At 42.8% G+C, this 27,016-nt stretch overlaps 1 protein-coding gene across 2 annotated transcripts in view; it reads left to right on the top strand.

The window, feature by feature from the left end:
• The first annotated feature begins 5,992 nt into the window (after positions 1 to 5,992).
• The window catches only part of LOC146080667 (maternal DNA replication licensing factor mcm6), an 86,877-nt gene continuing 65,853 nt past the window's right edge, over positions 5,993 to 27,016 (top strand). For both annotated transcript variants that reach the window (XM_083188173.1, XM_083188174.1), the window contains exons 1-4: positions 5,993 to 6,149; positions 15,674 to 15,820; positions 16,456 to 16,566; positions 16,673 to 16,922. In XM_083188173.1, the coding sequence (XP_083044299.1) occupies positions 6,049 to 6,149; positions 15,674 to 15,820; positions 16,456 to 16,566; positions 16,673 to 16,922 (609 nt within the window). In that variant the 5' untranslated portion in view covers positions 5,993 to 6,048. The remainder of the gene's footprint in view (positions 6,150 to 15,673; positions 15,821 to 16,455; positions 16,567 to 16,672; positions 16,923 to 27,016) is intronic.

The raw sequence follows: 27,016 nt of genomic DNA, 5'->3' as shown, positions 1-27,016 counted from the left end.
GACTGGAGATGGAACACCCTGCTTGTAACGGATGTGTGCTAAATATAGGACTGATGGCAGTGAGTAACAGGAGATGAAACACACTGCTAGCCAGGGGTAGGGGTTGTTACAGGTCGACATTGTCAGTCAATGTCATCCTAATGCATATTGACCTTTTTCATGTATTGAACTTTTGACTGTCGAATAATAGTGGTCGACCTTTTGGGCTGTCTACCTAGACACTGTCAACCTAAAAATTGCATCCCGCTAGCCAGGTAACAAAGGAGCTAGATAGGGTACAATGTACTGTACACTCAGTAGACATATTGTAGGAGTCAGACAGAGAACAGAACTGCTGAATTTAGAGCCGGGAACTATTGTAGAAAAGTTGTACTGGCAGTGAGTAGGTGAGGGTTTTTAGGAGTTCTGATCCGGGATTGGATTATGGTCATGTAAAAACAAACTCCTCAACAAAAGGGAGACAGCTGATCAAAGTAACATGGCGGCGCCCATGCCTTGCTGTCCTCAGGAGAAACATCATTATGCAGGACATGTATCCTTAGAGTGGCAAACGCAGGATTTTCAGAAGGGGGTTTCCAGAGGGGTGGAGTAAAGCACGGAGATGGACACTTAGGTGACCCAGTATATGCCGGGTCAGTTAAAGTATTATAGATAGACCAAATGTATATAAATAATAATAAAAATAAATAAAATAATTATTTATATATACTGTATATATATATATATATATATATATATATATATATATATATATATATATATACACATACATACATAACGGGGCGTCAACAGCAGTGTATGACCCCCGGGCATAGCAATGTATTGGGGCCCCTACCGATACTCCAGCGGTAGGGGTGGCGGAAGATTGATGTCCCGTGGGTGGTAGGGGTATTATATCAACCGCTCAGCATGTAGGACCTGGATCAGTAATTTCCACTAATTATCCCTTTACTGCACAGATGGTGGGAGATGGGGTGGGAGAAGGGGGCATTGGGCTGAATGAAGGGGCCCTGATACATAACTTCCAGGGTGGTAGAGGATGTTTAATACGCAGAGGAGAGGTGTATAGTGGAGTGGGAGGACAGCTTGCTTGACTGCAGGTGTATAGTGGAGTGGAAGGACAGCTTGCTTGACTGCAGATATCTCCAGTTACCGGAGATAGATTTCTTAGATGTTAATGGAATTCAAAACTAGAGAATCCCACCTACCAAATGGTATTGGGGACTAAGGGATTAGAGTTTAGGACGCAGAGCAATCTGCCAACGAGAATATAAAACTACATACCAGGTGTGTGGAGCTGGAGCAGTAACCAGCAGCTGGAAGGCTGATATCTCTGGTTCTGGGAACAGTAGAGACAAGCTACTAGTGTCCATCAAAGAGGGAGAGTCCCAGCTTTTGGAATATACCCTCAGCAAAACTCCAAGTCAGACAGAACCTGAAATATCTGACTGGGAATAGCAATTAACAGGCTTGGATGGGAACCACTGCTTTGAAGTCAGATATCTCCGGTTCCCAAGGGCCGATTTTTACAATTCTTATACCCATGGAAAGAGGGGACCCTCAGCTTTCAGCTGAGGGCCCGTAGACGCATAGGGTATGTGTCCAGAGGGTCGCCGCTAGTTAGCAAAACATAAATGAACTTGTAAAAAAAAAGGTTAATAAATTCCTCTAATGTTCATAATTTATCTCACAAAAAACAGTGACAATCTACAAAAAAAATATGCTTATAAAGTTAAATAGAGGTAAGTAATTGTCATGAATAATGAATGGCAAACTTTAACACGATCGCTTTAAAGACCTCCATTAAAAAAAAAAAAATAACAGATTGATTCAAAATATCCTGTAACTTTGGAAGAACATGATGTCTATGCATTATGCATGAAAATAGTAGATCTACTGACCCCAATAATGATAGCCATGGAAGCATTGTTTTGACAGGATGCAAATTTGTGTATAGCAGATGCTGTTCTAAACTTTGCCAGGTCTCAAATACAGAAACATAAATCTACTTAGGTTAATGGAGCAAAGGAGACAGTTCAGGCATCTTCAAATATTTGCTGAATCCCTTATACAATGATTCAGAAGTAGAATCTTTTCATTTATTCACATAATGAGGAAGCAAATAAAAATAAAATATAAGAAACTAGCAATTGGGTTATTTAGGTTTGATCACTGACCCATCGTGAACCGTAAAATAACAATGATCAATTACTGAATGGCAACTATACCAGACCAGTTGTTATGGAAAGCAGATGTTTAATTATGAAGTCCAAAAAGCAATGAAAGTTGGAATAGCAATTAAAATAAAAGTTAAACCGCACTTTTCAAGATTGGCGGCATACAAGGCCACCATTTTGAACTGGTGCCAACTGTCTATTCCACCTACCCACAGGTACCTGTTTCAGCATGCCTATACACACTTTCTGATGCAGGGGATAGATGGAGAGATGAATAATGCCATGCTGCATTTGGTAGCATGGCATTGCTAGCTAAATCTTCAGGGTCACCCGAGGGGTACAGATTATTAGATAGACAGTATCTAAATAGACAGTCATTAGGTCTACCACAAAAGGCTGACAGGGTCAAAAGGTTGACAAGGTCAAAAGATCAACATAAAAAAGTAGATTTTTTTATATTTTTGGATGTCAATGTTGATAACTGTCACATGGACCCCAATTAGTGTAACGCATAGCCTCACATGTCTCACTGTGCTTCAAATGCTTCTGGCTCAGAGCCACACTATTATATATACTATTATATTCTCGCTCTGTGCCAACATGGATGGTAAAGTAAGAACAAGCCGGTTACACAAAATAACTAATAAAAAACTAATTTCGACCTTGTCAGGTGTCTGCCTTTTTAATGTCGACATTTGACCCTGTTGATATTTTAACCCTGTCTACCTTTTGCATGTCAACCTTTTGGGGTAGTCCTATTGACTATCTACCTAGAGACTGTAGATCTATCACCCAGAACCACCCTGCAGCAGGGCCAATAGGAAGATCGCTAATGTCTGCGGGGGTGCATATATCGGGCATACAAACTGAGCGATCTGAACAATATGTAAAGCCTACAGTAAGTCATGTTTGTATGCAATAGCCGATGTTCATACAATAGAGTGATTATTAGCAAAGTGCGCAAGTTCTGTGATTGCAATGTAAATGCACGAGGGAACCGCTGCATTCCCACTTGCACTTAGGAACTTTGTTGCAGTGCAATTGACAGGAAGAGGCCATATGGAAGTATTAACAGGGAGTTTACGTTTAGAGGTATGGAAATTGCAGGCATGTCATGGCATGTATCATATAATAATCCATGATCGCACGAGCTAATACTGAAAATGGTGTCTGATTTGTAACTGCTATGGCCAGTTTGCGTAGCCATAGACCATCCTTAGCTTCACTGTTCTCTGTAATTGCATATAGTCTGCTAATGTGTACATAGGGGTTATTCAGACCTGCTAAATTGCAGAGCCATGTGATCTGGTATATGCTGCCCAGCCAGATTGAAATCCCTGCCCGAGCAAGCCTGCGAATTGCGTAGCACGGTTTGCAAAAATTAGCTGTATTGGCGATTAGCCACATCAGTCCCTCACCGTCTAATAATTTTACCACTGTGTGCAGCCCAGGACCTGGTGGCTGCAATAGAAACAGGCTGATCAGAGCCAGAGCTGACATCACAAAACTTCCCTTCAAACGCCTTGGCATGCCTGTTTTTTTCCTGACACTCCTAGAAAACGGTCAGTTACCACCCACAAATGCCAGCCTCCTGTCAATCAACTTGCGTACAGCCAGCGAAAAAAAAGTAGCAGGATTGTATAGCAGAATAGCCTCGCACATACATATGATTTTTTGCCTGGCCTGCGAATTCGCAGTCGTGCGATCAAGTCTGAATAACCCCCAAGCTTGCAATGAGTCCAGTGGGCATCTCTTTTCCTTTCTTGGCAGCAGCTTAACTTTACCTAACATTACAACTTAGCCTAACATTACCAGCTCCAAATGCCTAGAGAATTGCAATTATATTTGCATACAAACATGAATTACCGTAGACCCATAGGGCCCAATGTATTAAGCCTTAACAAGTGATGAAGTGGATGGTGATAAAGAGTGATAAAGTACCAGCCAATCAGTCCCTAACTGCCATGTTACAGGCTGGGTTTGAAAAATGACAGTTAAGAGTGGATAGGCTGGTACTTTATCACTCTTTATCACCCTCCACTATATGACTTGTTAAGGCTTAATACATTTGGCACACATTACCAACCATTCAGCTCCGAACGGGATACAGTCAATAGGTCGACCTTATTTAGGTCAACATGCATTGGGTGGACCACTGAAGGTTGACAGGGCTTAGGTCGACACATAAAAGAGGTTGACGTGGCTAAGTTCGACAGGGTTGGAAGGTCAACTCAACCATTAGATCGACAATGGGAAGGTCCACAGTCAAAAGGTTGACATGATTTTTTCACATTTTTTTTCTGAGCCGACATGTGTCGACAGGCAGTATTTCATTACCTACCATCCACTACGACGTGATGGGATAATACAATAGTGTGCCTGAAGGGAGGGGACACGATACACTTGATGGTATCCACATTGACTATGTCAACATTTGGAACAAAAAAGTGAAAAAATCATGTCAACCTTTGGACTGTCGACCTTCCCATTGTCAACCTAATTCTTGTGTCGTCCAATTTCATGTGTCAACCTTAGCCATGACGACCTATTTTATGTGTCAACCTAAGCCCTGTCGACCTTCAGTGGTCGACCCAATGAATGTTGACCTAAATTAGCTCGACCCAATGACCCATACCCCTCCTAACTGACATTTTTCAAACACAGACTGTAAAATGACAGAAGTTGATTGGTTATCACTTCATTTCTCTCCACTAATGGTCTTACTAAGTTTTGATTAATACAGTCATTTCCTATTATGTCAGATGCTATCAGATGTGTCCTGCACTTAATAGTATTGCTGTTTAAAGGGGCCTACACACTGGGTGATTTCAGGGCATTTTCTAAATGATCTTACTACAATGATTCCATGTGTAGGGGCCACAGCAATAGAGATGCGCGGCCCTGCGCCTCGCATCTGGCGATTAAAATCCTGCATGCTAGATAAATCTAGTTAATGACTGAGGTCACCGGGGTTGGGGCCAGTGTTCTCAGTGGAGAACACTGGCCAGAGATCACTCAGCACACAGCGCTGAAACGTGACCTAGCATCGCTCAGAATGCTGTTCAACATCTCCCCATGTGTAGGCCCCTTAAGATTCTGCAGGCAAATTGAAATCAGTGGCTGCCGTTTAGTAAATTTACCCTTTGTTGCTTATCATATGCAGCTGATATTACATATACCAAGTGTTTAGAGTACCTTCAATTCATATATTTGATAGGTATTTTTGTTTCAACTTTTTATCATGTGTTTATGTACTTTTATATTATTTCAACTTACTTAATATTATCTATGTTATTTTTTTTTCTAAAGCAGCCCATACACGCCCCGATGCGGGCATGCATTGTGGGCTGCAATAGCACGGATCACATTGCATTGCATTGCATGTGCATCCGTTGTGCATGCAATGCGATGCAATTTGATGAAACCTAACTACAAAAAGTATGTGCAAGCACATACTTTTTGTACTGTGCGATGAGGTGCCGCGGGAGCGCGCACCTCAAAGCACAGAACGGACAGCCCGGCATCGCAGCGTGTATGGGCTGCTTTAAACCTGATTATTGAATAAAAAAGCAGAACAATTTAATTACACACAATTTGAATAAATGTATCTATTAAATAAAGTTTACATCGGCTAAAACAACTCTTTTAATCAAGCCTTTCATTTTAAACATAATATCTAAAGTAGCAGCCTGTTACGTCATGTTTCTGATAACAGCAACACATGTATGTTTGTATTTCGTGTGTAAAACTCTCATCACTGCTAATTGAGATTGGGAGGTGGCTATGGGGGAGGAGAGCTTAGAAATCAGTGTGAGAAGAGATTGTTCCCACTCAGTGCTGTTGAACATTATTTTCACTTCCCCTTGTAATTATGGAGTTAGGTAATCCAGCAGCATCTGAAGCTGGGGGACAGCATGTAAAAGATGAATTGTCTGATAAGTGTCAGAAACTTTTCTTGGAGTTCTTAGAAGAGTAAGTTGTGGTAATGTTACTACTTTAATGCAATTAACATCTGTAAAGGATGTTCTGATCTACAATTGTATACTGTATGTATTGTTTTAAATGTTTTGACCTAGTTATGTATTGCATGTAATTCCATACCCTGTGTAGTAGTTACTGTATTACATTTTTAAATCACTTGTTCAGCCCGGTCACCAGCATCCCAGATTTAAATCTCAAACACCATGACCCTTTTAGACTTCTCTCTATTTAATAAAGTTAGTAAATGGCTGCACTTGTTCTGTGGCCTTAAATCATTTAATGTTTTATTGTGTGTATGGTAGGAGTAACGAATGTGGTTAGATTATTTTTTTTTGAGCACCTGAACATGTATAGTATAAAAAAATCCACAGAAATAACATTCCAAGAAAAGCACATCTCTATAAAAAGTGAGGGAATATTTGCAAGAATGGCTCATTGCATCCGTTGCTTGAATTGTACTCCATCTTTAACCTTTGAATGCCTAGTGAATTTGTCAAAATAGGTGTAAAAATTGTTGAAGCACACCCTTTTTATATTCATCATAATTATCTGTAATGTTTTACCTTTTTATAGAAGAAATATATTTTAATCTTTGTTTACACAACATTTTTATTTTCATATGTATACATGTGAGCGATGTTGACCTTTTTTTGTGGATATTTTGACCATCTCTCACAGATGTTAGTACTCAATGGGTTAAGAGGGATTCTGCTGAGCTATCGCCCCCTGTCTTTATGGTGGACGTCTAATCCCCAAGCTTTTTATTGGCACTGCATTGACTGATGTGGAGAACATCATTTTTTTTTAGATATTTCCCTATACCAGAGGTGGGCAACCGGCGGCCCGCGAGACACTTATGTCTGGCCCGCCGCACAGACCTTTATTACTATGACAAGCGGCCCGACTAGCATTAGCGGCCGCTTGTCATTTAACAAGCAGATTTTGCTTTGCGGTGATAAAACAGACCTTTCCGACTGTGCCGTGCATGGCATTACTGGGAGCATGGGAGGGGACGCGGCGACGTGTCAGCCGCCTCCCGCCATTGGTTGGTGCAGCCACCACCTCACCGCGTACCCTCCCACAGCCCAGTAATGCTGTGCAGGGTGGACGCTTTCCTGTGTTGGCGGGCGCAAGCAGCTAGCTACGCAGATACGCAGCTAGTCCTCATCTCTCCTGGCTTCCCCCCTCTCTCGGGCACCACACGCTCCGGAAAAAATACTGGTACTTAAAATGAATGAGCAATTATTTTATGTGCATATGAGATATATATATACACACACACACACACTGTAACACTGTGTGTGTGTGTGTGTGTATGTATGTATGTATGTATGGTATAGTATAGTATAGTATAGTATAGTATGTTGAAAAGTCCTTCATTCACTACCTGTCCCTCGTTTGGATGCATTTTTCGTGATTTTTATTGTGTGCGGCCCTCGAATATTTAGTGAAGTGTTAAGCGGCCCCCCCAGCCAAAATAGTTGCCCACCCCTGCCCTATACCCTTTGCAGGAACCTCCCCCATAATGCCATTCTATGCATGTGCAATTTCCTTGTGATCCAAATAGGCAACATTACTTTATTGGCAGAGGGTGAAGACATCTGCAAAGATCAGTCAGAAAAACATTCCAAATGCCAATTGCTATTAAATAGGCTTCTAAATGTAAACATTTTTGTGTAAAGAAACATTGTATGTTTAGTTTGAGCATCTATAAAGCATGCCTCTCAACTTTGGTTCTCTGGGAGTTAATATGGGGTTTGGCTTTAAACCCAGGAATTTTTAAGCATTTAACTACTCCTTACATCCTAACCCTGGGTACACACACAAAGATTTGTCTGTCCAATCTGTCTGGTAGATTCAAAAACATGGCAATGTACTGGAGCAAATGACAATCAACCCTTTTCCCCTAAATGATGGAAAATGGATACAAATAATTGTTCAAATAAATTTGTTAATTCGACTGGTTTTAGCCAATTTGTCTGAATGACTATTGTCTTTTTCCAGTGTTTGGGAGCAAATGGTGAATTATCATATGCTCCCATACAGTTCCAGATTTTTGCTCCCACCAAACAGATTGGACAAATAAATCTTTGTGTGTGTACCCAGCTCTAGTCTCAAAATTGGTCCTCAGTTCCCCACACAGTAGATGTTTTACAGGTCTCCTCACAGAATCAAGTAAAATAATTAGTTCCACCTGTTGATATCCTAAAATGTATCAGTGAGTAATGAATGCACCTGCCGGGTGACCTGGAAAACGTGAACTCTGTGGGGTCCTGAGGACAGAGTTTGAAAACCACTTGTCTTACAAATACATAACAATGAACATAACATTTCGGTGCTTACCAAATTCCGTATTTGCCATATGCAGTATCAAAATGTAACATTTCTTAAATTATCTTCCTATATTTTTTGTAACTCTTGAAATGAATCCAAACACCGAACAGGGGTCTTAATGAAAGCTGTATTCACTGTGAAACAAAGTTGGTCATAGTGGTTATTATCTTCTCACAGAAGCCCAGTGATGTTCGTAATGATCCAGCCACTTACTCAGTCAGTCTTTCCCTTGTGCATGTCAGAACCATTTTGGTTATATGTGACATTCTCCCCAGCATATCAAATGTAAAAAGAGCTCTAAAAAAGCTTAATAAAAACCCAAAGATTTAACAAAAATCTGGGAATGTATGGGAGTATTAGAATCAAAAATTTGCACCAAAACACTGGAAAACAGACAATGGTCAGTCAGTGGATAAATCCATTTATTTTTAGAAAAGTTATCAGAATAATCATCCAACATCATCCTTTCAAACATTACAAGATTGCCATGGCCATGATGGCCTTGCTTTTGGCAGTCTGGCTAGATTTCTATACCCCTCTCATTAGTCATTTTGCTATGCAAAAGGAGATCCTATGCCTGCACTGCTCTGTAAAATGAGTCCTACTTTACTAGCAATGCTATCCGAACATATACAAACGTCTTCTTGAGATCTCATGCTATATTTCCATGCATCTTGGTTGGAATATCTGGAAACTCGTGCAGGTTGAGAAACATTGTGGATCCAAAGCGGTTTTAGAACAGAATAATTAATAATTTTTTTTAATAAGACGCTCTATTTAGATTTCTTTTCATTTAAATAAGCACTCCCTCTCACATGCCAAATTCCCATTTCTTACTCGTTCAATCCAGTGGAACAAGTTCTCTTCAATCCCTGTAGACTTTGCAAGTACTTGGCAAAATAAATATCATCAAACTGTAGATGGTGTTTCAGGACCTCATTGCTATTGTAGAGAAGTGACAAATCAGGACTTCCAGCATGTGTAGAAAGCATGTTGGCAGTCTGGAAGTGATGTACAATATAGAAACCCAGGCAGATGCATGATTTTAAATGACTGCCTGTCTAACTGTACATGAATATATATAATATTGTGAACTCTTGCTATAACTGCTACATTAAAGAGTACCCTTAGACCCCGCCCACCAGAAGGCAGCTACTGGCACCTTGCAACACCCCTTCTCTCCTCAAATTAGAAGCAGCCAGCAACTACCAGTAGCCCCATCCACCTCCTCATCTCATCGGAACACAGCAGAGGCCGGCACACTGCACCCTCCACTCGGTCGACTCAGGGATGGAATAGTCACCAGCCCCTTCATGCAGTATCATCAGTCCCAATAAAGCACACAGCTCAGAAAGTTCCAGAGAACCGGGAAAGAGGTAACCTGAGTACCAGAGATGGCAGTGTCTGTGGCCTGGCAACTTCTTTCATTAAATAGGGAAATAGCAGAAGAGGCCATGTCTGAGCAACTCTGGCCAAGGATGCATCCTTAGAGATGGTGCCTCAGAGGTACTCACCCCCCTGAGCCTCCACCCCTTAATCTGGCTCTGAGATACGGGGAAAAGCCCTAGTCCTATTGCCGCTTGGGCTGGACACTGGAAGGGTTGCCCATGCATCGGGTTTGTTTTTTGCAGACCACACTTCCCTGGTGAAACCAGCCCCTGATGCTAACTGGCCCAATAGATCAGAATCCGCTTTATTGGCCAGGTATACTTGCGTGTACTAGGAATTAGATTTGGATTGCTGTGCAACAGCCGGTTAGGTAACCGTTAGACAGTGACAGTACAGTACTTGTTTCCTATCTGGGCGCCCAGGTTTTCTACGTATGGCACCGTAATGAAATCGCATCGCATCGGATTCGGTATTTAATGATGTACGATGGCATACGATGCTATCCGATCCGATTTCATGATTTTTACATTGGAATCAATGTTAAATGGTCCCTGAGACCCGATTTTACATTGATTTCAATGTAATAACCCCGCAAACCCACGATTTTTATAGGAAACCCCCCCTGATGGTTTAAAATGCGCCTCCATTGTTAACGCCACCCCAGTATTGACATCAACCCGAAGCGTGGCGAGCGCAGCGGTACGCGTCCTCCGACTTTTTCATACCCCCACTATCCACGTCGGTGTGGAGTTGAGAATAGAATAGTGTGGCGAGCGCAGCGAGCCCGAAGCGTGGCGAGCGCACGCGGATACTGTGAAGCCCGCGAGGGGACACGGATACCTGTGAAGTATCCGCGTCCCCTCGCGGGGCTCGCCACGCTCGGGCTCGGTGGCTCGCTGCGCTCGCCACACTATTCTATTCTCAACTCCACGCCGACGTGGATAGTGGGGGTATGAAAAAGTCGGAGGACGCGTACTGCCGCCCCTCGCGGGGCTCGCTGCGCTCGCCACGCTTCGCTCGCCACGCTTCGGGTTGACGTCAATACTGTGTTTCTGTGCAGATGTGACAAGGGGAGGGCTTTGAAGGGTAAATAAATACAGTAGTGTTACAGATGGGCCATCCTATGGGCCAACCATAAAAGCGGGAACGAAATCGGATCGCATCGTTCAATATCGTGTATGTGCATTTGTGGTATCCGATGCGATGCGATCCGATTTTTATACGGAGAATAGCATGGTGCGCAATTAACGTAGCGGGCGCCCAGATAGGAAACAAGTACCGACAGTACAGATATACATAACACATCCATACGCTAAATGGAAAGCAACATGTATGGCATAATGTGGTAGATGTTTTGATTAAATACTCAATTTGTTTGATTAATTTGATTTGCAGTATGACAATTATATTGTTTGTGTGACTGTGTCTGTATACATACAGTAGCAGAACAGAACTTGCATTGGAAAAAAAACAGCAATTAGTTCATTACAGTGTAGCGCTTCATATACAGATCAGAGACTCAATCACACACAGGGGGATAAAAATATATTCACTAGGAATAATCAGGCGCTTTGCAATGGGCTGGATCTCCGGTGAAAGCAGCTGCTCAAATGTGGGGGCAGTCACTCCCCACTCGAAAGAAAGGACACAAAAGGGTCTATCAAACCTTTGATAAAGCTGCAGGACGCAGTGAAACGCGTTAGGTGATTGCCCCCCACCTCTGGACATAGCTGTGACACTTTTGCCGGACTTGGACATTACTCCTATTCATCTTCCACTTGGATATTCAATTTTGGCGGACACCGTGCTCATTAACCACTGGTCAACACCATCTATACCAGTGTGGACTGCTACTAGGCACGGAAGCCACATCTCCACCCCATTGCTGGAACTTTTACTGGGTACATTGCTTCAGACAATCTTCGGTGATCAGAGATAACCTACATCAGTCTCTCACCCTAAATAAAAGGTCTGAGTTACATCAAGCGAAACTTACCACCTCCAGCGGCAATCAACACAGCCGCAAACATCGTGAGGACCAGGGCCGGTGCTAGGGTGTCCTGCGCCCTCCTGCAAACCATACATTTTGCGCCCTTTCACATTGCCATTGCAACAAGCTGCAGCCTGATTGTGGGAGTGTATGCAACATGCGATCGTACTGTATGGAGGATCTCGGGTGCATGTACAGTACATGTACAGTATACGGAAATTCGTATTCATAATCCATATTGATGTACTATCAATACGAATACGAATTGCTGTATTTTCGGGATAGTAAATGTCAAAAATAAGTGTATTTCTGTATACACACCTACTGTATTTTTTACAAATTTCCTTTAGTAAATTTCCCCCGACATGTCATCCAGGCATTCACAGACAGCGCTACATGCCTCAGCGCAAGTGTCTGTGAGGAAGAGGAGGCAGGTCGCATGAGGACAGTGTGTGCGTGGTGCAGAGAGCTGCTCAGCCTCTCCATACTGCCGCCCGCTGTCAGACAGGCGTGCAGGTGGCAGTGACAGTGATGGCTGAGGCAGCTTTAGCAGAGCAGGCAGGGAGACTGCGCCTTTTCAGCATGGCTCCTCCCTGCTTTGCAGGAGCTGCTGAGTGGGTAGCGCCGGCCCTCCCAGTACCATCCACATCTAAATGATTCACAACTTACTATTGGTAACGTGCACTTACCTGTCCCCTTCCAAATAAGTGTTCACACAGTATATCCCGACATGTCCATTGAGGCGGGGCATATTATTATTATTATTATTATTATTATTATTATTATTATTATATTTTTTCATTTTTTTGCATTCATTCCAATTTACTTTTATTTCCCCACCCAATCCATTATACCATTATTATATTGTTTTTATTTGTTTATCTTGTACTTTGCATGTATTTTTAAAGAAACAGTAAAATTGTTATACCTTTTCAACCATTGGTATTTCTCATTGATTTTAAGCGCTGCTCGACTCACCTAGCTTGAGTCCCCTTTTGTGTCAATCACACACAGATATGCCTTGTTATGAAAATGCATCTTCAGGAAAACAGATGCCCAATGCTAGAATATTCTCAAGTGTGCCAGGAGGGGCTTTTTAGGCATGATCTATGAGGTCGGACATATCTGTACATGTGGTGCTTTCACTTTAGTGATGTGACTTGGCTTAAATGCATGGTTGCTGTCTGGATTCATTGACAAGAATCGGGGCCTAATTCAAATTTGACAGTAAACCTGATGGTTTATGTACGAATCCTACATTTGGGGGTCTGAGCAGATGCAAGACCCGTTCTGCGCGTTTGCAGAATGGGACTTGTGATATCGCTCAAAACCCCTTTTTTTTAACCATCAGCGTGATTGAACAGCTTCAGTGTGTGTGCGGTGGAGCAGTGGACTGTTGGTCACAATGGTGATCTGAGGCTGTGTTCTCAGATGCAGCACTCAGATTCCACAGACTTCTATCTACAACAAACACCACCTGCTGTATTTTTTTCATAGTTTTTTCATAGTAGGTAAGGCTGAAAAAAGACTTGCGTCCATCTAGTTCAACCTGGTATAGATATCCATTGCTGATTTGGTAGGTTCTGGTATTTTACAGACAATTTATATTTCTTATTTGTACCCATGGATATTTTTCTCCAGTAAATGTTTGTCCAACTTTGCCTTGAACACATTTTGAGTTTTCTTGTATGGAATTGCACAGTTGCATCCCTGTGGCTGTGCAATGCTTTACAATTCTGAATCGGGCTCTCGGCTAGATTCTAAAGCATCCATTGCTTAAGCATTGATTAATACTGCCTCTATGTCTGAAAGGAAGACCAAGTGGGGAACACCACCTCTGAAACACAGAATGGGTCTGTGGTATCCATTGAAACCAGGTTCAGAGTAGAAAATCCTGGACAAAAGCTTATGTCCAGGAAAACATGCTAACAGATGCCACAATGCAGCTTGCACACGTAAAAGCTTTTATATCTGCATGCAACCTTCACACCTAGCATTAAAATCAGTCAAATTCTGTTTGTGAAAAATGCGACTTCCTAGGAAACAAGTATGTTAAAAATACTGAGAACATTTTGGTCTCTGGATGATTATACAGGTGTGGTATACGGTCCCGACAGTCGGGATCCCGACAGCCATTAGCCCTACGTAGGGATCCTGACTGGCTGTACTCAGACAGCATGGAGAGTGCAACAAAGCCTCTTGTGGGCTCGCTTGTGGACCCCCACGAGGGAGAATAGCAGGTGGCCGTCGGGACCCCGAGTGTCGGGGTTTTGACTTTCAGGATCCCGACTGTCGGGAAACTGTCCGGCACCTGATTATACATCAATAGAGAAGTGCAAAAAAAAGTATTGTTTTCATTGAAGGTTTCATTTGTTTGGGTTGGGATCATTTGGTCTATTGCATTATGGTCGAAAGTCATTAGGTCGAATCCATTAGGTCGACATGCTAAAAGGTCGACATGATTCTAGGTCGACATGGGAAAAGGTCGACATGATTCTAGGTCGAAAGGTCATTAGTTCGACAGGTCATTAGTTCGACATTGTCTATGTCGACATTCACAAGGTCGACATGGGGTTTTTCACTGTTTTTTTACCTGAATGTCAACACAGTCGACATGGACACAGTTTAAAGTGCACTGCATCCCCTCGCATCGCTCGCTGCGCTCGCTATGCGTCGGGCACGGTGCCTCGCTACGCTCGGCACACTATTTTATTCTCCCACCACGCCCTAGTGGATGGTAGGGCATGAAATACCGCCTGTCGGCACATGTTGGCTCAAAAAACAGTGAAAAACTCCATGTCGACCTTGTGAATGTCGACATAGAAAATGTCGAACTAATGACCTTGTCGAACTAATGACCTTTCGACCTAGAATCATGTCGACCTTTTCCCATGTTGACCTAGAGTCATGTCGACCTTTTAGCATGTCGACCTAATGGATTCGACCTAATGACTGTCGACCATAATGCAGTAGACCAAATGACCGCATCCCATTTGTTTCTGGGGCAAAAATACAGTACTCCACATTGAGCACAAATTTAAACAATACCAGACATTTTTTTATTTTGACTTTCTGTTTTGCAATTTTGGGCATAGATGCATGTTGTCCTCTCAAGTATACAGTTACTTCTAGTTTTATTAAGTTTTTTTATGAACACTAAGTATAAATAAAACATTTTAGAATCTTGTATTATGTTGTAATTCATACTTGAAAGTGTTATATATATTAACACTTTTTTATGGCATGATCATAGGCTATTTGGTACTTGTGTACTTTCACGGCTCCCACGATGTGCATCGTACAGCGAAAAATCGCATCGCATGCGATCTCATGCGATGCGATGTCATTTTTCACAGAAATTATGGACATGAGTTGACATCATGTAAAATGCACCCCAAATGTCATTTTTCACACTGTACCACCCCCACTATCAATGCCGACCCGAAGCGTGGCAAGCGCAGCGGTACGCGTCCTATGACCTTTTCATACCCCCCTTTTCATACTCGCCACACTTTCTATTCTCAACTCCACGCCGACGTGGATAGTGGGGGTATGAAAAGGTCGTAGGACGCATACCGCCGCCCCTCGCCGGCTTGCTGCGCTCGCCACGCTTCGGGTTGGCGTTGATAGTGGGGGTGGTAGTGTGAAAAATGAAATTTTATGAAAAATGCATACAAATGCGGGAAAATCGCATCGCATGCCACTACATATGGCATGCGATGGGAGCCGTGAAAGTACACAAGTACCGGCTATTTTAACATTTCAAAGTCTCAGATATGTTTTTTTTTTTTTCTTTGCACAGATACAAAGGCAAAGACGGTGGAAATCTTTATATGGCTGCAGCTGAAGAATTACTCCGACCAGAAAGAAACACATTGGCGGTAAATTTCACAGACATTGAATATTATAATCAGCAGCTTGCTACCACAATCCAGGAAGAATATTACAGGTAAAATAACTTTAGATCCATGAAAACTAAAAACACTACTATTATCCCAAGCTCCATTATTTGTCCCACGTTGCTTACATGTTATTCAAATCTCACAATTAAAATAACCTAAGTTGGGAGACAGCCTTTTATTAAGTTTTGTTGACCGTTCTGATCTATAGTTTCACAAACTTAATTTACAGTAATCAACAACAACAGCTTGCTATACTCATGGTAAATGTTGTATAATTTAGTGTTTTTTTTTTTTTTTTTTGCTGCTGCACAACCTTGGATCATTCCTAAAGCAAATCACTTAACCTGTTATAGGACAGGGGTGTCTAAACCAGTCCTCGAGATCAACCAACGGTCCACATTTTCCAAATCACCTAGCTGGTGCACAGCTGTAGTCATTACTAATGGTCACCTTTTTAAACCGATCCAAAGGTTGCCTGAAAAACATGAACTGTTGGAAAATCTCGAGGACAAGTTTGGCCACCCCTGTTATAGGATATGTATTTATTAAAACTTTCAGTAGTATAAATGCTGTTATTTACATATACACATGCATGATTTTTGTGTTTGTAGATCTATTCAAATATGTTAAAATTAAAATGATGTGACCATTTGCATTATACTATTCTACTAATCTATACTAGAGTATATGTTCACCTGTGCCGTGCTGTCCGGAACTTTGTCAGACAAATGGGAAACATTCCAGCAAACAAAGAATTCTATGTTGCATTTTCAGATTTTCCTGCACGACAAAAGTAAGTAATTAAAATTTTTAGGTAATATGGTGTAAGGTAGTAGTATTTACCTTTTTAGTGTATGCTTATTTCATTGTATACTCTTTCTTACAATCTCTCATTGTAGGATACGTGAACTTTGTTCTTTTAAAATTGGGACTTTGCTTCGCATAAGTGGACAAGTTGTGAGGACGCATCCTGTCCACCCTGAACTTGTCAATGGTACATTCCTTTGTATGGACTGCCAGTCTGTAGTCAAAGATGTGGAACAACAGTTCAAATATACACAGCCAACTATATGTAAAAATCCTGTCTGTGCCAACCGCCAAAGGTTCACATTGGACAACAACAAGTCTCGCTTTGTAGACTTTCAAAAGGTACGTTTTTTTTAAACTATGGATCATATTTCTACTTCTAATGTATAATATTAAAATCAAGATTGACTAACTTTAGGATACATTTTTGACAAACTTTGGCAGTGTAATCCGTGTTACGAGCAGCCAAAATCTAAAAAATTATAAAACCATGTTATTATTCATGATCAGTTATTTTTATATTTCCAGTCAGTAAAGTTTTTACAGAAAGTATTTGTCCTTTCACATCAGTTCCCGTCCCAGTGCAGCCTACATGTACCAATTGTACTGTTAGGAGCCAATTAACTTACTGGTATGTTTTTATGGTGCGGGGGAGGGGGGACTGGAGAAAATGAAGGAAACCCATGCAAGTACAGGGATAAAATAAAATTCCACACACTTAGGGCCCATGAAGGTTAACTATTATATTTTCTTTTATTAAATGAGACAGGGAGTAGTAGACACATGTAATGATATTGGTATAAAAGCAAAATAATCTTATCTATCGGTTCATTGGATAAAAGGGTCTGTTGCCTGGACTAAATCTACACTAAAAACAGCCAAAAGTATGTGGATACTTTAATATTCCAACCATTTGTTTATCTCATCATAAATGCATTTACAATAATACAGTACTGGTGTTCAATTTTCTGATTTAAAGGTGCTTATACATTTATACGATTTTGGCCCTTTTCATCTGAATCTTGACAGTTTGGGCTGAGAAATAAAAATCTTTTTGTGCATAACCTCTGATTCCAATTCGATGAGCGGTCCCGTGCTATGCATCCTATGCTAGAAGACCACATACGATGTAGCATATGAGGTCCAGCTACTGGGAAGCCCTGCGACTCCCCGGTGGACAGATAATGAGGCATCCAATGCAAGGTTGCATGTGATACCTCAAAATTGTTCCAAAATACAAGTTAAGGGTGTGGTGATAGTGGGGTTGAAAGGAGTTTGTGTGGGCTTAAGGCAATTCTGGGAACTCCTTTACAATCCCATAGGCATGATAAACTATGTCCTTTCTAACCTCCGGATGAAGAGGAAGTCCTATATTATGGGTACTTCCACTATTGCTAGTGGTGTAAGTATTTGGGTTGCCTTGGATTCCTTAGAGAGCAACAAAGAGAGCCAGATGGTAAGAACAATGACCTGGTAATTACTGTAGTTTAAGTCCTGAGTATCCCCTGTGGAGGCCGCCTTTTGGTGGGATGTTATATTTCTTTTACGATCCCCATGGCAGCCATAACACTGGGATATCCTCCCTTCTCCTAGTTCAGACAGAATGTTTTTCAGGGACCGCCCACCTTGGGTATAATAGCCTCCTCCTCCCTCTCCTCTGTGTCTTTTCTTTCTGTCTCCGTTAGTTAGACAGTACAGGGTATTTTATTTGTTTGAGAGGGTGCCTCAGAATCAGCCTCAGCTGATGGGTAGCTGCCCGGGAAGAAGAGGAGCTGAAAGGAGTGTGGACTGGGTCCTGCCGTACAGCTAAGTATACCTGCCTAGAAAACAGCTGCCAGCACAGCAACGCCGTTTGGTACCTGTAGTGCGCCGGCGCGCGCGCAGGTAGGAAGACGGCGGGGGTCTCTTGCGGGGTCCAGGCAGGAGCTGTGTCAGAGGCGCAGCAGCGTCTGGAGGTGGCTGGCTTACAGCAGTCATAGCGGCAGTAGGACTTATAGCAAACGCCGCAGGCAGAAGGGGCGGAAGCACGCTGATGCCGCACTTCCGCCCAGCGTGCTCACAGGTGCACGGGCTAAAACATCCCCCGGGTACTCGGCTGGATGTATTGGTTCCACATGGCTATGCGTTGAGCGGCCAGAGAGGAGAGCGCAGGGTTAAAGCGCGCTATTTAAACCTGTATTGCCAGCAGACTGTCACTCGTTTCAGGAGTCTGCTAGGCTGGTCAGAGATGGATCTGCCTTCTTCCCCTAAGCCTGCTGATGCCCAATTGAGGTAACCCTGGTTTTATGGGCATTAGGTTGTTTATTTAAGCTTAGATAGTAATTATCCTTTTTATTATAGTGTGCCTTCTTCACCGGTGCCTAAAAAGAGGACTGCAAAGAAGAAGGTTGTTTCATGTACCTGCATGACCTGTGATATGCTATTCTCATCTGTGGACAAAGCCACAGTGTGTGGAAAATGCTTGCAAGCTCAGTCAAAAATCACTAAACAAGTGGAACAGACGGATGTATTAAAAAACTTGATGGAATGGATGAAAAACTCATTTGTATCCAAGGAAGAGTTTGTACAAAGTCAAAATCCTAAAAGATCCAGAGAGCAAGCAGACTTATCACAAGAAGTAGATGATTATCCAGCTGAAGTCGTAGAAAAAGAGGATTCTGAGGATGAACCTGGGGAAATTGAGGATTCCAGGTCATTTAATTTGGAGATAGTAGAGAATTTGCTAAAGAAGATTTACAAGGCAATGAACTTTAAGGAGCCAGTGGACACTGAGGAGGATAATCCATTGTTCCAAGACAAACCTAAAAAGAACAGGTGCTTCCCAGTACATAAGATGATTAGGGACTTGATAACCAAAGAGTGGTCTAACATTGATAAAAGAACAGGAACAAATAATAGATTAGAAAGAATGTATCCATATAAGGATGAGGAGCTCCTCAATTGGTGTCTGGTCCCTAAAGTGGATGGTGCGGTAGCCGAGATTGTATCCAAAACCACAATCCCAGTAGAAGATGGCGCAACGTTTAGGGATCCTATGGACAGAAAGATGGAGAACGCTTTACGCAAGATACATGCTACAGCTGCTACATCTCTCAAGGCGAGTGTGGCTACAGCTTCGGTGGTGAGAGCGCTTAGGCTGTGGTCGACTAACTTGCATACGGACGTTGAGGAGCGTATTTCAAAACAATACTTGATTAAGAGTGTGGAGATCATGCAAAAGGGCATAGAATATTTATGCGAATCCTCTCTAGATACAGTCTCATTGGCAGCAAAAACTATGGCAGCGGGCGTTTCGGCAAGGCGAGCCTTATGGCTGAAGCCATGGAGTGCGGACGCAGGGTCTAAGAATAGACTGATTACGCTCCCATTTGAAGGTACCTACTTGTTTGGGTCTAAACTGGACAGTATGATCCAGAAACTGTCTGGGGGGAAATCAACCAGGCTACCCCAAGACAAAAGAAATAAATTCCCTATTCCGAATGTCGGCAAACAGGGTTATAGAGATGCAAAGAGCTACAGGCCGGGGCGGCCGTTCTTCAGAAGAGGCAGCGCCAGTACATCCAGACAAACCTTCCGCCAGTCCTTTCGGAGAGGGGGAAGGTCATGACTATCCACTGAAGGTGGGAGCAAGATTATTGAGGTTTGCGGAGATCTGGAGAGAGACCATAAGGGACAGATGGGTCCTGGACATTGTCGACAACGGGTACAGGATAGAATTTATGAAGGTACCCTATTGCAACAGGTTCCTGGTCTCAAAGACTCCGAAAGACCTAAGACAGAGGAAAGAGCTACTATTGAAGATCCAGCAGTTGCTGGAAATAGAAGCTATAGAAACAGTACCAGAAACTCAAAGGAAGAAAGGGTTCTACTCGAACCTGTTTTTAGTGAAAAAGAGCACAGGTGGCTTCAGGACCATCTTGGATCTGAGGGACCTCAACACATGGGTAAAGACTCTGAAATTCCGCATGGAATGTGTGAGATCGATCATGATGGGGTTGAAGAAAGGCGAGTTCTTAGCGTCAATAGACTTGCGAGATGCCTACTACCATGTGCCAGTGTGTCATCGAGACAGGAGATTTCTCTGATTTTCGGTAATGGGGAATCACTTCCAATTTACATGCATTCCCTTTGGCCTCAAGACATCGCCCAGAGTATTCACGAAGGTGTTGGTAACCCTAATGGCGGAACTGAGACAACAGAAGATCCAGATCTGGCCATACCTGGACGACCTTCTGGTGACAGGAGAATCCAAGGAAAGGGTGCAAAAAGACATCGAGACAACCATCAATTTCCTTCAGAGACACGGATGGGTGGTCAATCTAGAGAAGAGCCAGCTGGTCCCGTGTCAAAAGATACAGTTTCTAGGTTTGAGAATAGACACCGGAAAGTTCACAGTAGCCTTATCAGTGGAGAGGTGCGTAAGAATCCATCACTTAGCAAAGTCACTGTTCCTAAAGAAGAGATCTCCTTTGTGTCAGGTGTTCCAGCTACTGGGCATGATGGCATCGTGCATCCAGATAATACCGTGGGCCCAATGGAGAATGAGAGCTCTCCAGTGGCAGTTTCTTCACTATTCAAAAGACAAAAAAAGCGAAAGGCAACTTGTGTCCCTACACGACAAGACGAAGAGGTCACTGCTGTGGTGGACAAGGGGTCTGGAGGCAAAGTACACAAACCTGGAAAACCCGGAATACCTAATTCTGACAACAGACGCGAGTATGTTGGGCTGGGGTGCTCACCTTCAATCAAAGTCTGTTCAAGGAACCTGGTCGACAGAAGAGAGTCATAGATCCTCCAATGTGAGGGAGTTACTGGCGGTCTGGAGATCGATAGAGAGGCTGTCCCAAGTCATTCAAGGTTCGCACCTGAGGATCATGTCAGACAACAAGACTGTAGTTTCATACTTAAACCACCAGGGGGGCACAAGAGCATGGAGACTGATGAAGGTCTCAGAGAAAATTCTGGCTTGGGCAGAGGCGAATCTTCAGTCAATATCAGCGGTATACATTCCAGGATCGGAAAATATACTAGCAGACTTCCTAAGTCGCAAGCAGGTGCTTCCCGGAGAATGGGAGTTAAGCAAGACAACATTCAACTCAATTGTGACAAGATTCGGTCTCCCAGAGATAGATCTCATGGCGACGTTTGGCAACAGAAAGGTGAAGAACTTCTGCTCCAAATTCTATCACCCACAAGCCCTAGCTATGGATGCTTTTTCGATAAAATGGAGATTCAGGCTGGGATACGTGTTTCCCCCCATACCAATGATAAGCAAGGTTCTGAAGAAAGTAGCAGAAGACAGGGTGGAGGTGATTATCGTCCTGCCGGACTGGCCCAGAAGACCGTGGTTCTCAAAGGTACTCAACATGAGGATACAAGAGCCATGGAGTATACCAGTACAGACCAACCTGCTGACGCAAGGGCCAATCTGTCATCCAGATCCAGCTATATTTTCCTTAAAGGTGTGGAAATTGAGCGGAAGGTTCTGAAGAGGTACAATCTATCCAACCAAGTAGTGGGGATGATTCTGGAAGCCAGGAAGAAAGTGTCATCGTTAGTCTACTATAAAACTTGGCTTAAATTCCTAAGCTGGGGAAGCTTTAAGGAAGAATTCCACGAAATACCAACTTCAAAAGTGCTACAGTTCCTGATGGACGGCTTCAAGATGGGCCTAGCAACAGCTACGATTAAGTCACAAATCTCAGCTCTAAGTATTCTTCTGGACCGTAGTCTGGCGGAGGAGAAGATGGTCAAGAGATTCTCTAGAGCCATGAGAAAGATGCGTCCACCTGTAAGATCTCTAGTAGCTCCCTGGGATTTGAACCTAGTATTACAAATTCTGGCTAAAGAACCGTTCGAACCTTTATCAGAAATTCCGATGAAGTTCCTGGTGTGGAAGGTGGTATTTCTCATTGCAGTAACATCGGCAAGAAGGATTGGAGAACTGCAGGCCTTATGGATTGAAGAACCCTACTTAGTCATCTTCCCAGACAGGGTAGTTTTAAGAACAAACCCGAACTTCCTTCCAAAGGTGATATCTTCTTTTCACCTGAGCCAAGATATAATATTGCCGAGTTTCTTCCCAGAACCAGAGAATGAGGAGCAAGAGACTTTGCATATGCTAGACTTGGTGCGAGCTATATCCACGTACAAGGAGAGAACGGCCAGCATAAGGAAGACAAACCATTTATTCATTATTCCAGAGGGTCCGAGGAAAGGCTTATGTCCAGCCAAACAGACCATCTCTAGATGGGTCAGAGAAGTGATAATCTACGCCTATCAACATGAGGATAAAGTAGTACCTTCTATCATAAAGGCACACTCTACTAGGGCAATCTCAACGTCATGGGCTAAGAAGGCCAAAGCGTCGGTGAAGGACATTTGCCTTGCGGCAACATGGTCGTCGCCCCATACGTTCTCGAAGCATTATGCCCTGGATATAACAACTGCCCACTTTGGGAACCATGTGTTAAATGAAGCTCTGTCAGTGAAAGCTAACTGATGAGAGTAATAAATCTTAACTGCATATATCATGGTCTCCCTCCCATTTTTTTGTAAGCTTGGGTATGTCCCAGTGTTATGGCTGCCATGGGGATCGTAAAAGAAAAGTGCGAATTATAACTCACCGATAATTCCTTTTCTTGTTAGAGATCCCATGGCAGCCATCTAGATCCCTCCCAGATATATGTGTTTTTCAGAAACCGATGGAAACGGAGACAAACGAAAGACACAGAGGAGAGGGAGGAGGAGGCTATTATACCCAAGGTGGGCGGTCCCTGAAAAACATTCTGTCTGAACTAGGAGAAGGGAGGATATCCCAGTGTTATGGCTGCCATGGGATCTCTAACAAGAAAAGGAATTATCGGTGAGTTATAATTCGCACTTTTCTTCCTGGATACTTACTACGTGACCATATAAGGATAGGGCCTGGATACAGCAGGCATCCTACTGATATCTAGCTTTTATGTACATACCAGGTGACCTCATACAGCCTGGCATTCCCCTAATATACCCCAGCAGCATGCCAGCACAATGTACCAGGTCACTATACACCTGTATATACCAGAGTAGAATTACAGCATATAATCTACAGAGTAATGCCATAGTTGGAGTCCTATGAAGGAACACGCACAGAGAGAATAGCGACACAAGCAAAGAAGACAAGGGAACAAAATGGGTAAAAAGTAAATAAACTAGATGTTGGCACCAGTGCTATGGCAACAGAAAATGTGGAGAATACCAGTATACCTGAATAACTGATCTACAGTATCTGCATTATTAATACTTTGAGCATCACATCTTTTGTAATTGGACACCTGAATGTCAGAGTATCATTTTAACCAAAAATCAGGTCGAGAGAGAACGGTATACCTCAAAATCTAAGACACTAAAGCCATGATCTTCTGCAAGAAAGTAATAGGGCAGTTCTACCAAATGTGAAAGAAAGTACCAGGGTCCTTGTGGCATCCCTAGCAGAGTGGACACAAAGGGATAAAACTTTGTAACGTGGATGGCAGATACCATCTAGTCAATGCTTTATACTGGGTTACTAGAACTTCCAGACTAGAGGAATATTTGACCGGAAATCGTAGATACCTGAAAACTGTATAAGTGCGAGAAAATGGATGACAGAACTTGCTTAAAAAGCATATTATCCCTAGAAAACCTGGATGGCCCCAGGTGATGAAGCAAAATGTTAGATTTGAGTTAACTAATCCTTTAGCAAGTCAAGCATCCTATGAATATCTCATACCAACCATGAGGAAATAGTCTAACTAGAGGCTTTAGGGGGAATAGGGAATTATGCATAATGGGAGTAAGAGAAGATACCAGAAAGGTATCCCTGCTTAGGTTGCAGCTTTAGAGGAAAACAGATGTAAGTCCCCCTAATACAGAACATATACGCTTGGAGGGAAGAGTTCCTCAGTAAGTGGGTGAAGCATGAACTGCTGTTGTAGTGTGTTCCAAAAGATCTGAAGTGGGTGTCCATTAAAGTCTACATCTAAAGTTTACATCTGTAGCTTGACCAGCCTTTTTCGAAATGCATGCCTTTTGAAGGGGGAGAGATCTCTGAGCTTGGTCATATAGAATCTGAATCTGGGACTGCAACCAGGAGATCATTGAAGATTTGGTAAGTGCATCTTCAACACCACTCGCAACATCTTTAGGTATATACTGGACCCGCAAGTTATTCCTTTGGCCCCTATGTCAATGTTGTGTTGCATAATTTAGCAGGCAGGACTGAAGGAAAGCATAGTGTCAAGGTCACTAAGTTTTGTATCTACCTCATCCCTGGGGTCCTCTAATGAGAGTACTTTAAAGTCCAATCTAACCGAGGTTGCTGCTAGATGCAATAAAAGACTGGTTTCTCTTCTCCTGTAGTTAGTTGTAAATTGTGTTGGAATATATTGCCTAATCAGAAAAGATTTGTGTGGTTTAAATTTTTTACGAATGTCTGAACTCCGAACATAATATGGTTGACAGGTGAGTGGGGTTCAGGAGTGAAAAGTCCCATCCATTACACAGCAAGGAAGGACATATTTGGAGAGTATTTAACTGGAATAGCCGCAGACTTTTTAGAGGTGCCCTTTTTTTCGAGATACGGTCATTTGGTCTACAGCATAATGGTCGACAGTCATTAGGTCGACATTGGAAGAGGTCAACATGGGTCTAGGTCGACATAGGAAAAGGTCGACATGGTTCTAGGTCGAAAGGTCATTAGTTCGACATTGTCTATGTCGACAGTCAAAAGGTCGACATGGGGTTTTTCACTGTTTTTTGAGCCAACATGTGCCGACAGGCAGTATTTAATGCTCTACCATCCACTAGGGCAGTGGTAGCCAACCCTAGCCCTCGAGAGCTACCAACAGTTCACATTTTCCAGACAACCTAGCTGCTGCACAGCTGCACTCATTAATCACTGACACATTTTAAAAGATACACAGATGGAGCTAATTAGCTCACTTGTGATTCTGTGAGGAGACCTGCAAAACATGCACTGTTGGTAGCTCTCGAGGACTAGGGTTGGCTACCCCAGCACTAGGGTGTGTTGGGAGAATAAAATAGTGTACTTGAAACTGTGTCCTTGTTGACTGTGTTGGGGTTTGAATGTCGACATAGACCTTGTCGAACTAATGATCTTTTGACCGTTTGCAGTGTCGACAGTTTGCAGTGTCGACTATCATGCTGTAGACCAAATGATCCCAACCCAATTTTCAACCATGAGGTAGGTCATCCAGGGAACCCCACACATTAGGCAAACAGAGTACAACAGGCATAGCATACTTATGGTGTTGCATCTCGGGTTTCCTTTAGCATAGTGTAGTTAATAAGAGCAGCCTTGTTCAGAGCATGAGGTACAGGGCCTGATTCAGACCTGCTTGCTGGGCTGCGAGTATTCTGAACCCAGTGAGCAGGTAAATGCTGCCCTGCTGAGCTCCCCCTGCCCCTATGCGCAGATGTAAATGCGTTCACAGCCGTGCACGCAGGGGTAAAATCACTCACCATTAAATGATTTTACCCCTGCTTGCAGCACTGAGTAGGTCTAGACTCCCAGTTATTATTATTATTATTATTATTATTATTATTATTATTATTATAATTTTATTTATAAGGCGCCACTTTCGCAGCGCCGTACAAAGGAACAATACAGGGAGACAAAACTTGGCATAACATTGGGGAACGTCTGCGGTTTCCGGGACACTCGCAGAAAATGCCGGTGCAATACCCCCAGATTGTAAGTGTACTGTACTGTATATACATGTAACAACTGCGGCAAGAGTCGCTGTTGCTTTAAGAGGCGCAGCTATGGTCAGTTGAATAATCAATTAATACGATATCTTGGACAATATAAGAATTTATTAAATTAAAATTCATAAAAAGAACATGTTCTTTGAAGTGCACATCATAATTACATTAATTTAGACATTACAAGACCGACAACACATAACATATAAAACTAGCATTAGATTTGTTTTATGAGGCTTATACTGTATGGTGGCTTATGCCCGGTACACACCAGGACGACCCGTCAGTATCTTGGCCGACCCGCTCACGATGTGCATTGTGAGCGGGTTCCGATCTGATCGCGACCCGCCCCCCGGGTGTATGGTCGTTTTTAGATCCTATCTGCAGCAGGTAGGATCTGAATACCGACTGACCCGCGGGGCTGCGCATCCAATCGGGATTGGATCAGAACAGGACAGAAAAGGACCCAATCAACATACAGTCTACATCCAATTGGTCGGAATTGGATCTAGATTGATGGGATCAGACCCTTGTCGTCCTGGTGTGTACCCTGCATTAGAGTTAATGAGGCATCAGAACTAAACCGGTTTGTTTTTGAGGCAATAATTTGTATAGTTACCAGTCCCACATGGATTTATAATCTCCTGTGGCTCTATTCATATAACAATTTTCCTGGGGCTTTTCCAATT

This window comes from Crinia signifera, chromosome 5, assembly GCF_055691185.1.
Source record: "Crinia signifera chromosome 5, ASM5569118v1, whole genome shotgun sequence".
Lineage (NCBI taxonomy): Eukaryota > Metazoa > Chordata > Amphibia > Anura > Myobatrachidae > Crinia > Crinia signifera.
The sequence above is the reverse complement of the archived record's forward strand: the minus strand, read 5'-3'. Positions and strand labels throughout refer to the sequence as shown.